The sequence below is a fragment of the Chroicocephalus ridibundus genome, chromosome 12 (assembly GCF_963924245.1).
Source record: "Chroicocephalus ridibundus chromosome 12, bChrRid1.1, whole genome shotgun sequence".
Classification (NCBI taxonomy): Eukaryota; Metazoa; Chordata; class Aves; order Charadriiformes; family Laridae; genus Chroicocephalus; species Chroicocephalus ridibundus.
In genome coordinates, this window is record NC_086295.1 from 5,022,799 (window position 1) to 5,036,833 (window position 14,035).

General features: G+C 64.3%; 1 protein-coding gene across 3 annotated transcripts; it reads right to left on the reverse strand.

Moving 5' to 3' along the window:
• Window positions 1-670: 670 nt before the first annotated feature.
• On the reverse strand, window positions 671-12,978 carry SNPH (syntaphilin). Of its 3 annotated transcripts, XM_063349837.1 has the most exons (5): window positions 12,932-12,969; window positions 5,114-5,191; window positions 4,126-4,227; window positions 2,470-2,619; window positions 671-1,802 (listed from the first exon to the last, which is right to left on the reverse strand). In XM_063349837.1, the coding sequence occupies exons 2-5, from the start codon at window positions 5,155-5,157 to the stop codon at window positions 671-673; spliced, it is 1,428 nt and encodes a 475-aa protein (XP_063205907.1). In that variant the 5' UTR covers window positions 5,158-5,191; window positions 12,932-12,969. The 3 variants fall into 3 exon arrangements, with proteins under 3 accessions (XP_063205907.1, XP_063205908.1, XP_063205906.1); XM_063349838.1 differs by lacking the exon at window positions 4,126-4,227 and having other exon boundaries at window positions 12,932-12,978; XM_063349836.1 differs by lacking the exon at window positions 12,932-12,969 and having other exon boundaries at window positions 4,126-4,326; window positions 5,114-5,177.
• Between the last annotated feature and the right edge of the window lie 1,057 nt (window positions 12,979-14,035).

A 14,035-nucleotide genomic window follows, 5' to 3' on the forward strand; every position in this document is an offset into this window, starting at 1 on the left:
AGGAGGACAGACACCAAAGCGGCTCAGGAGGCCGGGATGAAGGTGCCCTGTGGGCTCCCACCGCCTCCCGAACTGGTCCAGAGCTGGTCCCTGTGTCCAGGCAGGTTCCCCCCGGTCCTCCCACCCGCAGCCAGACGTTGCTGTCGTGGTGCAACCTGCACCTGGACCAAGACACGCACCCGGGGGGGGTCCCCGCTGTGGCCCCTTGACTCTCCCCGCCATCGCCCACCCGTGGGAGGGCTGGCCCTGGAGCAGGGCATGGACAACCAAAAAGCAAGTGCAATGAAGGGAGAGCCCACACGGTGGGGTGCAGCAGCCCCCCCACCGCCCCCCGCAACCACAGGCACCACGGGCAGGTGGAGTCCATCGGGCGGGGGGGTCGCAGTGTGATGCCCGGTGCCACGTCCCGCACCTTCTCTTCCAGCAACGATCCTGTCCCTCCTCCAGGACAAAGGAGCTGGGGCTGGGAGGGGAGGCAGCATGTCCCCACACACCCACAGACCCCCCTGGCTCCTTCCCACCCCCTGGGGCTGCATAACGAGCCGGAGCTGACGAAGGACCCCAGGAGAGTGGGGACACGCCGGGGCTTTACAATCAGCGGTCGGGTCCGTGGGGGCGAGGAGGGGGGGTGTCGGGTGTTGGGGGGGGGTGGGGGGGTGGGGGGGTGGTTTCAGGGCTGGGTGCTGCCCCCGGGGCTGGCGACGGGGCGACAGCCCATCCTGCGGATGGAGTGGAGGGCCACGGTGCAGCAGCCCCGCAGCAGCGAGCTGATGTTGTAGATGGGCTGGCCCTGCCGGCGCTGCGAGCGGCACAGCCAGGCCACCGTGGGCACCGCCGGCACCACCACCGCCAGCAGATCCACGATGAAGTGGCGGCTCCAGTAGCTCTTGGAGGTGGCAGCCTCGCAGCCGGTCGCCTCCGTCGTCTCCTCCTCCGCCACGCAGGCGATGGTCACCGAGGGGCTGGCACTGGGGGGCTGTCGCACCGCCGGGTTGCAGGGGGCACCCCCCTCAGCACCGGCACCGGCCGTTGCGGCGTCGGGCTCGGCCGCCAGCAGGTCCGTGGCCCCGGTGGGGTTAGAGGGCTCGGGGCCGGGCATCACGTCTTCCATTTCGGAGACCCAGGCGGAGGTGGGGCTGCCTAAGCTGCAAGCCTGGGACTTCATCACCTTCTCCAGGATGGTGTCCAGGTCGGGCTGGCAGGGCATGAAGTCCGTCTGGATGGCCCGCTCCTGCATGCAGCTGGCCTGCACCCCGGCCTCCACGCTGCCCCGCAGCCCCAGCAGCTTCTCGTAGGTGGAGCTGGGGGGCAGGCGGGTGACAGGTTCGCCCCCCACCTCCAGCGGGTCCGTGTGGCCGGGAGCCTCCTCCGCCCCCGCGAAGCCGCTGTCAGCCCCCTCGTCCAGCGAGATGGTCTGCGAGCCCCCCACGTTGCGGTCCCCGGCCCCCTGGTCGCTCAGCTTGGTGTAAGTGGAGCTGCGGGTGAGGGATCGGGCTGGGGACCCCCCCGCCGACTCGCCGGCCCCCTCCTCCTTCAGCGCCCCGTTCTGTGCCACCTCCATGCTGTGCAGCAGCGTCTCCAGCTTCTTGTTCTGGATGTTGATGTCCACGAAATACTTCTGGAGCCCCTTGTCCTTCTCCAGCAGGTTGTTCTTCACCGTGTCGATGACCTGCTTCAGCTGCTTGATCTCCTTGCGGGCCTCCTTCAGTGCCAGCTGGGCTTCCACGCGGTGGCACTCCTCCTCGATCCAGTCCTCCTGCATCCGCGACAGCTGCGTCTTCAGGTCCTCGATCTCAGCATCCCTGTGAGAGACGGGGAGGGCACTGCCATGGCGCTGAGGGGGCTGCGGGGACAGCCCTGTCCTCACGTGCCCGGCACTGAGTTGGAGCCAGATCACCCAGTACCATTCATGGCTGGGACTCAGGGATGGATCCAGGGGTTCGGGGACCCTCGGGAGTGATGCTCAGGGACCCTCTGGAGGGATGCTCAGCCCTCTCCCGGAGGGGACACAGAGCCCAGGGCTCCCCAGGGCTGCGTGGGGACGGGCAGGTGCCCCGGGCGGGTGCGTGGCAGCTGGCACGCCGGCGAGGATGTGCCTAAGCCCGAGAGGAGCAGATGGGGATTAGCCACTCTCTGACGCTGAAATTCAGAAAAAGCGTGGCAGGGACTTAACCGAGGGCACAGGGAAGAGCACAGCCACCGCAGGTGGGACGCACGGGCTCCGCAGCCCCCAAATCCGCGGCTGGATGGGCAGCAATGCTAGATGCCCACGTGCCTGCAACGCCGCTGCAAAGCTGGGAACCGGGTGTCTGGGCACGAGCCCGAGGACAAGATGCAGTGCCGGGAACCGAGAGCCCCCAGAAGTCCCATACGGGAGTTGCTGCTGCGGGTGGCAGTTCCTGGTGCCGGGACCCTTCCCGGTGGCTCCCATGCCAGGGGGGGGTCTGTGCCCGCGGCCCCCGTGCTCACCTATCCTGCAGCCGCTCCTGCGTGTCCTTCAGGCGAGCTTTCAGGTGCCTGATGCAGACCTCCTTCTGCTGCAGGGGGGTCAGGTATTGCTCCGGCGTCGGCGGCTTTATCCCATGGTTGTCGCTGCAGAGGTTGTACTTGGCCGAGCGCCTGCGGGGACACAGACGTCACCCACCTGCCAGTGCTGGTGCCGGCACGGGCTCAGCAGAGGGGCCCCAGGGGAGATGCCTCCTCTTGGGGCGCAGCCTCATAGTGCACCCCAAAGGAGCCCCGTGGGCAGGAGGGGCAGGGTGGGTGTCTCAGGGTGCTGTGCTGCTGGCAGGAGGGTGGGTGCAGCTCCCAGACCCACTGGTGCTGCCTGTGGCCGCTGAGCCCTCCGCAGAGCTGCAGGCTTCGCTGGAGCAGCGGGTGCAGGAGCGGAGGTGGGAGCAGGCAGGCACCGAGGTCTCTGCATGCCTAGAGAGAGCTTTACGGGGAATGAGAGATGCAGATGGAGAACCCGGGGTGGGATCAGCCCCGTCAGAGATGGAGCTGGAAGATGGGTAATGGGAAGGTTCAGGATGGAGAATGTCTGGAGCTGGCGGCTATCTTGCCCATGGAGACCAAGCTGGGACGTCCGGCATCTGCTCCGGGATGGGACAGTGGCGTGGCACCACCGTGGCAGATGAGGGGATGTCTCCGGCTCAAAGCCCAGGGCAGCAGGGAGAGCAGGGGCTGGCCAGGGACGGGGCTGCATGTCAGGGCTGGGAAGCACCCGGAGAGCTGCGCGCAGCACGAGACGCTCCTGCATTGCAGCAGGGTGTCCCAAACCCCCTGCGCATCGCAGCAGGGTAGTGGGTAACCCTCTGTGCATGGCAGGGCAGCCCCAAACCCCTCTGCGTGGTGGCAGGCAGCCCAGCAGCCTTCGGCCAGAGACATTAAGCATCACGTTAGGAGCAGCCAGGTGGGACCGTGGCCTTGCAACACCCCGCGGCAGCGGGATGGCCACCCGCTCCCTGCTGTGGTGGGCTCCCTGCACGGGCTCTGGTCCCACGTCACCCTCGGGCCGTCATATCCTTCCAGATTTGATGCCACCTCTGGGAGCTGGAAGGCGGTTGGGGACAGGCGGGATGAGCTCAGCCCAGGGACGGCCCAAAACGCCGGCGCAGGGCTGGGGCCGATGCCTGACCCACAGCTCAATGCCCGGGAGCTCCCCGCTGAGAAGCCAGGCTGCCACCCGCTGCCACCGGACCTCCGCTGGGCAGCAACGAGGGGATGGAAATGAAGCTCTCGTCCACTGTGCCCTTGGTCCCGCAGGACGCGGGGTGCCCTTTGGGGTGCAGGAGCGGAGGGAGGGAGACGTGCAGCGCGCAAGCCACAGCCACGGCAGGAGGGAGGGAAGGGGACAGGGTGCCAGGCTGGCAGGCGGGGGGACGGGGAGGGAGAAGACACGACAACAGCGGCGGAGAGGTTTGGCGGCGGATGGTGGGGGGGTCTTTGGGAGACACAGCAGCGTCTCCGCCGGCTCCGGCTTCCCCAGCCGCCAAGCGCACAGCCTCGCTCCACCGGCCCCTCTGCTCCTGTCCCTGCCGGGCACCGGCACCGGCAGCACGGGTGCTGCTCCCCCCTGCCCGGGGGCACCCAGCAGCCGCCCTGGGGCCACGGGTGATGGGTTACCTTGGGGTGGGGCTGCTGTCGCTGCCCTTGCAGGAGCCAGAATTGCTGCTGCTGCTCAGCGAGGAGGTGCCGTAGGTGTCCCTCCCGGGGGGCGAGGGGCGCCTGGAGGCAGGGAGAAGAGGCTGTGTCTCAGGCCGAGTGGCTGAGGGCGCTGAAGACTTAAAGAAGGAGGCAAAGCCACTCCGTCCATAAACCCCGCGACTGCCAACCACCACACCGAAGAACACACAAGACAAAAGGACAAAACAAACAGCAGGGATCAAAATGGCACGGACACGGCGACAGGCGCAAAGGCAGGGCTGGGGCAGGGGGGGGCTGCCCACCCGCTCCCCTTCCCCAGCGTGGCATCCCCCGGACGCCGGCACGGCATCCCTGCACCCCGAGGACCAGGAGCCCCTTGGGAGCCCCCGGGGAGCATGGCCCCAGCAGAGCTCGAGTCACCCCGCTGCTGCCGCCGGGTTGGCACCTACACGTGGGCAGATCTGCCTTTTCTCTCTGCCCGTGCTGCTGGTGGCAGCCAGTCCCTAAATAACAGCAGCCCAGGTCATGGAGACATGTGGAGGGGAATAAATGCTTTTTTTCCCCTCTTGATCTTTACCAGAGCAGCTCAGGGAGAGGTTTTTCAAGGGCTAACGCACCTCCCAGCTTCACCGCCCCAACCCAGGGGCCCTTGCACCGCTGCCGGGGCCCTCCACCACCGCCTGCCTTTGCCCGGACGGACAGAGGGGTTGGTGCCGGCTGTGGCAGAGACGGACAGAGAGGGACGGAGGGTTGTGCAGCGCTCAGGGGGCTGCATGCACGGACGGGGAAGTGCTGTGCGGTGGGCAGCGACATGCAACCCCCCCCAAAGCCGGGCTGGGGGGTTGGTGCTGCAAAGTGGCAGCTCGTGGTGTAGGTGGGGAGCGTTCCCTGCCTGCTGCCAGCCGGGAGAAGTGCTGGGCAGGCGCCGGTGCCCGGTGTCAGGGGCCAGAGGCCAAAGCATATTCACCTTCGCGATCCGGTGGACGAGCGTCTGCTCCCCGGCAGAGACATTGCCGCGGTGCCACGGGTCCTGGGCGCGCGGGAACTGCGGGTTAAACGCAACAGAGAGAGGAGGTGAAGGCAAGGAAACGGCCCCGGTGAGATGGGACCCACGCAAAGCGCCGGCACAGGGATGAGCCCCTGCAGCAGGGCAGCAGTTTAACCCCCAGGGCCACCTGTACAGGGACAGATGTGGGCTGTGCTCCCTGCCTGACCCCATGGCCCAGGAATGCCGGGATGTTGCGGATGAACGCCCGGGGTCTTGCCCCGGCAGGGCATGCTGCAGGCACAGGGCAAGGGCTTTCTTCATTTATAAGGCAAACCAGAAGCACAGCAGGTACCTGCCCATGGTCTAAAGCCCCTTTCCCACCAGTCTCCGGGCATGGGACAAGGTTTCCCCTGCGTTACCCCAGGTCCCCATCCCTGCTGGGGAAGGGATGTCTGCCACAGGGACACAGGGTGCCTGCAGTGGTGGCATTACTCGGGGCAGAGATGGGACGAGGGCTCTGACACCCAGCCCTGGACCTCCTGCATTTCCACCCGGGCAGGCGGCTGTCCCCACAGCAGGCTGGGCGCCTGCTTGTCCTTAATTAAGTCAGAATCACCCGTTCACCAGTGAAATCGGGTAAGGAAGCACAGATCCCTGCATGATGCAGAAGCAGCAGCAGCTAATCCCTTGGGAAACGCAGTGCCTGTTTTCCTGTAAATAAATAGGCCAGATCCAGAGGCTTGTAGCAACCAACAGGAGCTGCTCGAGGAGGCAGCAGCTCGGGCAGGCGCAGGGATGTGAACTGCTATGGAAAGCATCCACTCAGCACATCCATCCCGGCGAGCATCCCATGGCCCCGCTGTGATGCCCCACTGCGCTCCCGGGGCCAAGGACAGCTGGGCCGGGGACACCGTGTGGGCTCCGCCCCGCTCCCCCCATCCCCAATCCCATTCACAATGCTTGTATTTGTCCCAGATTTTGGCAGCTCCAGCCCAGAGCAACGCGAGTGATGGGTCTGGCCAGCTGATAATCGATGGGCGATTGGAAACGCTAAGTGCTGCTCGGCCCCAATCCAGGGGAGCGAGGAGCGAGAACAGAGGGGGAGGCAGGAGAGGAGGAGAGAGCGTGACCAGCCCATCCCAATGCAGCCTTTTCCATTTGCCACCCTATGGCTGTTTTTTCCAGGCTACCTCCTGCCTAATGCTGAAAGCCCACAATGGCCAGCCCAAGTCTGTCCTCCGCCCAGGATGTGCCGCTCCCTGATCCCCAACCCAGGGCACCGCAGAGCGGAGAAGCCGGCGACATGCAGCTGCGGTGAGCCCCCAAGCCCCAGCAGGCACGGTGACCCATGCCAGGAGGGTGCCAGCACCCCTGGGACATGGTGACCAGGATTCAGGGGTCCTGCTGGGGATGGACACACTGGGGAGGACCTGGGCAGGGGGAGGCAGCGCTGGATAACTGGCGGATAACTGCTCCTGGCTTGACAGCGTGCGTGGCCGGGCGGCTGCGGGCTTTGCTAATGCAGCAGCAGCGTGAATCAGCATCCAGCGCCAGAGCCGAGCGCGGCCCCAGCACCAGTGGGAGCATCCTCCGGCAGCGCCATGCGGGGCTGCGGCACAGCCCAGGCTCCAGCCATGAGACCCCCCAGGGGTGGGCAGCGAGGACAGCCCATCCCTTGCTTTTCACCTCCCCGAGCAGCCCTCCGGCAGGGCTTCAGGGAGATTTGCGGCCACAGGGATTAACTCCTCGCCCTCTCGCAGCCCCAAGCCCCGTGCCCTGGCCCAACGCAGCCCAGCATCCCCGCTCTTCCCCATTCACAGCCGATTTACCCGCACGCAAAGCTGCTCTGCTGGGGGGGTCCCTCTGCTCTCCCCGCCAGCGCTGGGGGTTTAATGAAGCCACCAGGCGAGTGCCAGCACCGCAGATGGCATGCCTGCGCCCTGCACACAGGCTGGTACTGCGTCGGGCGCTCCTCTGAGCACCCCATGCTGCACCCTGGGTGCCTGCCCCAGCATCCGCAGTCAGGAAGGGCTCTGTGGGGAAGCTGGGATTCGGCCCTCATGCCTGGCGAGCTCAGTTCCTCCTCCTCCTCCTCCTCCTTCCACTGCTGCAGACTCGCCTGGCGCCCACGCCAAGGCTCGACGCCTCTCGCGGCGCCGGCAGCTTTAGGGGGGTGAGAAACTCAAGAGCAGCCCCGTGGTGCTGCCGCAGGGAGCCCGGCCAAGGTCTGCCAGCAGGCACCGAAACCCCGCGGAGCGGGGGGAAGCACCATCCTGCTCCCTGCCCGGGTCCCCGTCTCATGAACACGAGGGGCTGCGCATCCCCTCCCGGCTGGGTACCAGCTCTGCCTCGCCAGCCTGCCCCAGGGCGGCTTGGACAAGCCAGCTTGAATTTAATCGCTGGTAATAAATTGGCACCGTCTTTATTCCCACGGAATCAATGGGACGTTTCAGGCTCCCCAAGAGCCTCACCGTGCCCACGGGCTGGGCAGAGTTAGCACCAGAGCTGAAAACACACCTTTGCACATGGTCCATGGCTACTTCGCCTCTAAAGGCGGAGGGAAAGACTTAATTGCACTGAGAGTTACCACCACGGCAGGGAGCAGGACGAGCAGCTCTAGCGCCAAGGGAGCCTCGCCAGGAAAGCGAGAGGAAATCCAAGATTATCTTATCACATTCGAAATGCAAGGCAGGGGGAGGCAGTGAAGCCCCCTGCTTTAGCAGTGATGCGCAGAGGGGTCTGCTCCCCCCGAGGGGATGCCCCTGCCCGCCCGAGGGAGCCGCGCCAGCCCGGCCCCCCCCTCCCTGCAATGCCTGGCACTTCTGCCAGCTCCGGCTCGCTGCCGTGGCCCCTCATCGATTAGGCATTAGGAAAAACACACGGGAGAGGAAATGGCAAGCGTTCCAAGATGAATAACCACGTCCCCGAGCACACCGCACGCTCCCCAGCGAGGAAGACGACGGCAGCCGCAAGGGCCGGGAAACACAAGGAAGTAACCAAGAGCAGGTCACTAAAATCTAAAAACCATCTAAAAGATGGGGCTCGGGGCAGGACTCAGAGCAAAGCTGCCAGGGCAAGCGGAAAAGAAGAAATCCCATAAAAACATGGGGGTGGAAAGCAGCCCAAGGCCGGGGTGGAGGACAGGCAGGTTCGTTGCTCCATGTCAGAAGCATCGGAAGGCAGCTCCCGCTCAGCACGGGGGCAAAACCCCCAAAAATGAACATCGGGAGCCTCGGCAGCGGGAGAGGAACCCCGGGAGCCTGGAGGGCAGCGTGCCAGTGCCAGCCACGCCGGGTCTGCAAACCCCACGTCAGCTGGATGAGAGAAAGCCAGGTCTGAGACACCCAACTGAAAGCCAGTATGGGGAATGGATTTATTCCACCTTATTTTCATCTTCGCAGAATGAGGAACATGGGGAACGGCTTGCAGGACACAGAATGAATGCGGCGGCACCCCTTAGTTTGTGGGTTGATCCTTACAGAGCTGAGGAAAACAGCTCGTGCCCCAGGAGTGGGGACGTGTCTGCGGCACAGGCTCCGGAGAGACCCCGAGCAGCTCTGACCCGGCATCGGACACCGGCGCTGAGCCCAGTGACACCAACCGCAAATGCTGATCCCCGCAGCCAAAGAGTGCGTCTCCGCGCACACAGCCCCGGCTCCACAGCGCAGGCCAGGCTTGTAATCATACACCGGGGCAAGGTTAGGGCGATTCGGGGAGTGCCAGCTTGTCCCCGTGCTGAGGTTGGGGGACCAGCAGGACCCTGCTCAGTGCAGCACCTCTGCAGATGCTCCTGCTCCCCGGAGATGGCGGGGTCCAGGGTCTGGTGGTCCAACTTACGTCGCGTCATGCTGCAAACCACCCATATTTGTTCCAGCATCTTGCGAATCACCCCCAAAATGCGGTTCGGGGGAAGGGCAGGACGAACGCTGCCCATTGCAAGGTCTAACGCTCTCTCCTGGAGCCACTGACAGCAAAACTTCCCAGGAATCTGCCGGCCCATAGCGGAACAGAAAGGCGCTCTTTCAAAAGCAACAGCACGCAATAGTGCTTACCCTCTGCAACAGAATTAGCCTGGGGAATTCATGCGAAATAACGGCAGTGATCCTTGATAAGGAAACAGCCGGAGTTCCAGCACGAAAAGCTGACACCCCACGCAGGGTGGGATGGAGCACGGCTGGGCACAGGAGCCTCTCGCTGCCGGGAATGGGAGAACCCCCTCGCCGGCAGGTTTTGCCGTAACCGCTGAGCGCTTTCTGTGGGTGCTGCACTCGGCAGCACCCAGCCCCGGGCAGGACTCAGGCTGCCCCCCACGCTGGCACCGGTGTCCAGCACCGGCACCCCCAGGCACGGCACGTGCCCCATCCCCACCACGACAGGTCGCTCAGCCAGGTCCCTGCAAGCACCTTGGCACGTCCCCTGCAGCTGAGAGTCCCACATGCCACCACCATCCTGGGGTGGCTGACACCCCACGATGCTCCCGAGCTGCATCCCCTGGTGGGTCCCCAAGCGCCCGCCAGCCGCAGAGGGGATCCGGAGCACCGCTGCCCCCCAGATCACCCCACGATGGCAACGCAAAGCCAGATGGGTGGCAGAGCAGTGACAGAGAGCCAGCAGAGCACCTGGAAACTCAACCTGGCGCCCTAGAGAAGGACATTCCCAAGAATTGTGGCTCAGCCATCACTTTGGGATTGCTGCCCCGCGGAGATGCCTCTGTGGCTTGAATGCAGCTGCTTCCCCACCCCACGCTGGATCCCCCGGCCGTGCCAGCGACAGACAGACAGGGCTGGGCAACCATCGCTCCTCCTAGGAGCTTCCTACATGGGAAACGGGGCCACGGGACACCCGGAAAGACCCTCGCCATCAGCTCGGTGAAGCCTCAGCCTGTTCCTCCGGAGGTTTTGCCACCGTGTGCTCTTTGCTGCTGAGGCGTCTCACTTCGCCCGACTTCTGCAGGGTTCGGTAGCAACCAGCTGCTGCGCTGGCCCGAGCTGCCCCACCAGCTCCTCCCGTCCCCGCGGGGAACGCTCCGAGGAGGTGCAAGAGCAGGCGGGCCCGTCTGGCAGCCCCAGCCCTCGGCACGCAGCCGCCCGGGGCCCAGCCGCCGCTGCGTTTCCACGGATTTCTCCCTCACCGCTCCTTTTGTCAGGGCTCCTGTCGCCCTGCCCGCTTGCCGGATTCCCTCGTTTCCCTTGACGCCATCCTGCCTTAAGAGCGTTTTGCGACGGTGGCACCAAGCCCAAGCGTCTCAGAGCAGCTTTAGCGATTCTGCAGAAACCTTGGGAGAAAAAGCCATGCCCGGCACACGCCGGCGGGCGCCTTCCCTGCGGGTCCCTCCCTGTATCTTCAGCCTTCCAGTACTAACGAAGATTAAAAGCAGAGAGCAACAGGGGGAGGGAAATCACAGCTTTGTTTTTTTCGGGGAAGAAAAAGGGCTCACGAGGAGGAGACCTCCCTGCCTTTCCGACACGGGCTCTGCTTTTCCTTTGCACTCAAAAATAAGCAAAGCGCCGAAGGTGGCAAACAACCAGCAACCTGGTTTGGGACAGAGCGCTGCGTCCCCACAACAGCGGCGGCGCCAGGATCGGTTTGGTGCTTGAAGAGGGACTGGGATGCATTGAGGGGTGGTGGGAAGGAGCAGGATCTGGCAGCCGGGGCCAAGGCTGGCAAAGTCCGGCCAAGGAGAGGATCAGCATTGCGGGCACCATCCCAGCTGCCGGAGGCAAACACGGGCTGCCTGGTGCACAGCGGTGATCATGTCTGTGCTCCTCCTTCTGCCACGGGGGATTTTTTGGGAGAGAGGGGCTACTTTGCTCCTGTTTGGGAGTTTCCAAGGGAGCCGCGATATCTCCAGGGGCTGGGAGACTCTTCTCCAGCAGAAACGGGCTCATCCCAAAGCAGGCAGAGCTTCACCTGGGTCCCACACAGAAGGAGATGCTCCAGGTCAGGCCAGAGCAGAGGGCTCGGGGCAAAAGCAGCGACAAAAGGCACAGGATGTTTATGCAAAACCACCAGAAAAAAAAAATCAATTTTGCTAAGAGTTGTCGTATGGCGTAACGAAGCACAGGAGCATCTCCTTTTATTCTCTTATTTGTTATAAAACGCTGAGTCGACACCCAGAGATTACAGGAAAACAGAGAGCTTTTGAAAAGATGGGGTTATGCGGCTCATCACTTTTCCAGCTGACCTGGCCGCAGCGCCCAACGGGGAGGTGGCAATTCCTGGCCCTCGTTAGCTAAAAATCAGGTGCCTGACCAGAGGGACCAGGCTGGTCTCTTACTGGGGCCTCTGGAGGTAGAGAGCTCTGTGCCAAATGCTGTAGTAGCAGCCATTGCCATGAGAATAGGAGTAGGTTACCTGGGATGAATGCAGGGTATCTGGAAGAGATGCAGGATACCCGGGATGGATGTAGGATACCCAGGATGGATGCAGGGCCTACGGTCTTGCCCAGGGCTGGGAAGGTTGGCAGGTTGGGAATCCACATGAGGTTACACCCCACAGCCCATCCTGCGCCAGGGTTCTGCTGGGGAGCCCAGCTGAGGACGGCTAAGCAGAAGGGAGAGCCCACTCCTGCGGAATATGCAGGCAAAAAGATGGGAGAGAAATCCAGCTTCCAGTACGAACAGCTACTCCTCCCCTCCGCACCCCCGCGCAGCGTCAGTGCGGTGGAAGCAGGTCTCCCCTGAACCACCATCCGCCTTGAACCGGGGCCAGGAAAGACGGGGGTCACGGAGGATTAGCCCCGGGTCCCCGCACCTCTGGAATGGCCTACTTTAACAACACGCCCCGTCTCCCGTCTCAGCCTGCTGCAACGCTGCCGAGGCACTAGCACAGACATTACCCCCCTCCGGACCCCCCCCAGCTCCCCTGGCCAGGGACCTCTGCAGCCCTGGAAACCAGGATTGGCACCTTCTTGCACAAAGTCAGGGCACCACGCGCCCATCGCCCAGGGAGGGTGGGGACGCCGGTAATTTTATAAGCACCGCAAACGCGCAGCGGCGGGTTCCTGTGTGACAACCAGGCGGCACTGACCTTGCGGGGAGGAGAGAAAAGGAGCACCCGGCTCATCAGTCAGCTCATGTATTTGCCGTATCCCTTCGGAGATGGAGCGTTAAGCCATTAAATAATAAAAATCTCAATTGCACAGCAGCTCCTGCAGTCCCCCATGGTGCCTTTGGATGCTGTACGAGCAGACGTGGGTCTGGTGCATGGAGGGAGGATGTGGGTCTGGTGCATGCGAGGTGGGACTGGTGCGTGCAGGGAGGGTCTGGTGCATGTGATGTGGGTCTGGTGCGTGCAGGGAGGGTCTGGTGCATGCAGCGAGTGCACTGCAGGTCTGGTGAGCATGATGCACGTCCGATGCATGCCCTGTGGGTGCAGTGCATGCAATATGGGTCCGGTGCTTGTGAAGCAGGTCTGCTGTGGGTCCAGGTGTGTGTAATGTGGGTCTGACAGACAAGGTGTGGGTCTGGTGAGCGTGACATGGGCCCGGCGCATGCCGTGGGGGTCTGGTGCATGCAATGCAGGTCCAGCGCCTGCGCTGCGGGGCCGGCGGGTGCGATGCGGGTCCGGTGCGTGCATTGCGGGTGTGCTGCGGGCCCGACGCGTGACCTGCCCCAAGCACCCTCTTGCCGGCGGACAACCCCCCCCCCCCCCCCCGCCATCGCCCCCCAGTGCGGAGCGGCGCTGCCAGCCCCGTGTTGCGGGCCCCCCCCCACCCCGAGTCTGCAGCCAGAAAGGGATGAGTCACGGCGGCCGCCGGGCCCCGCCGCCCCCCGCCCCGCACCGCGCCCCGCTCACCTGCGCGGGGCCCCGCCGATGTCCGGGGCGGGGGGAGGGCCGGGGGAGGGGGGGCCGGAATCAGCGACCTGGCGGGGAAGGGAGAGAGCGGGCGGTGAGCGGCCGCTGCGCGGGGCGCGGTGAGGGACCACCCGCCCCCCCCCAACCCGCAACACCCCCCCCACCCCCCCCGCGCCCTCCATCACCTGCGCCGGCTTCCATGGGTGCGGCGGGGCGGCCGGGGAGCGCGGGATGGAGGGATGGAGGGAGGGAGGGATGGAGGCAGGGACGGGGATGGAGGGAGGGAGGGAGGGAGGGATGAGCTTCGCAGCTGCGTAATTTGCCTCCCTCCCCTGCGCTCTTAAAGCGACGGCGGCGCCGGTCCCCCCCCCACCTCACACCCCCCGCCGGGTTTTCCCCCGTTTCTATGGCAACTCCTCTCCGCCGGGGCGCAGCGCCTCACAAAATAACAAAAAAAAAAAAAAAAAAAAAAATGAAAAGCCGGTTTTTGAGGTCCTTCCCCGGCGGCGGAGCCCCCGCGGGCAGGGTGCTCCCGGCGCCCCGGGGCCGGCGGGTCGCGCTCGGCTCCTCTCCCCGGGTAACCCCGGCGGAGGAGGAGGAGGAGGATGAGGGGGGGAGCGGGAGCACCCCCGTGCTGCAGCCGCCCGGCCCTTGGAGCTCCCCCCGCCCCAGCATCGTAATTTTCATCTAACTAGTCCAATTCCAAGGACGTCTGTACACCTAATTAATGACGCACTTCCATCAGCACCTGCCCTGCTCCTTTGGTGGGCAATGGATGGATTTTGGTGGATGCCAGTCATCGCCGGCACAGCACGGCTCATCTCTCAACCGTGGTCTGGATAGTTATGGTTCTCCCGACACGTTTCCTACTGTAGCGATGGAGCTTAATCTTTCCACGTTATTTAATGAACAAACGTCTAGGGCAAGGCTGCTCGGCCCTTACTGGGAGCCACCGAGCGGCTGGTTGTGGCCCACGTGGCAAGCAGAGGGGCTTCGGCTCCAGCTCTGCTCTGGCAACCACGGCCGAGGCCGGCTGCAGAGACTGGGAGAATGGCGAGATGCACATACAGATATACCTGCATTACATACGTACACCTAACATCC

What these genes read in the sequence shown, in the direction of transcription:
- SNPH (XM_063349836.1), bottom strand. Translation starts at nt 5,157, where the DNA reads ATGTCTCTGCCGGGGAGCAGACGCTCGTCCACCGGATCGCGAAG. An exon ending in TCGTCCACCGGATCGCGAAG is followed by an intron (nt 4,327 to 5,113) that starts GTGAATATGCTT and finishes GGTGGTTGGCAG; the next exon opens with TCGCGGGGTTTATGGACGGA. An exon ending in CAGGAGCGGCTGCAGGATAG is followed by an intron (nt 1,803 to 2,469) that starts GTGAGCACGGGG and finishes CGTCTCTCACAG; the next exon opens with GGATGCTGAGATCGAGGACC.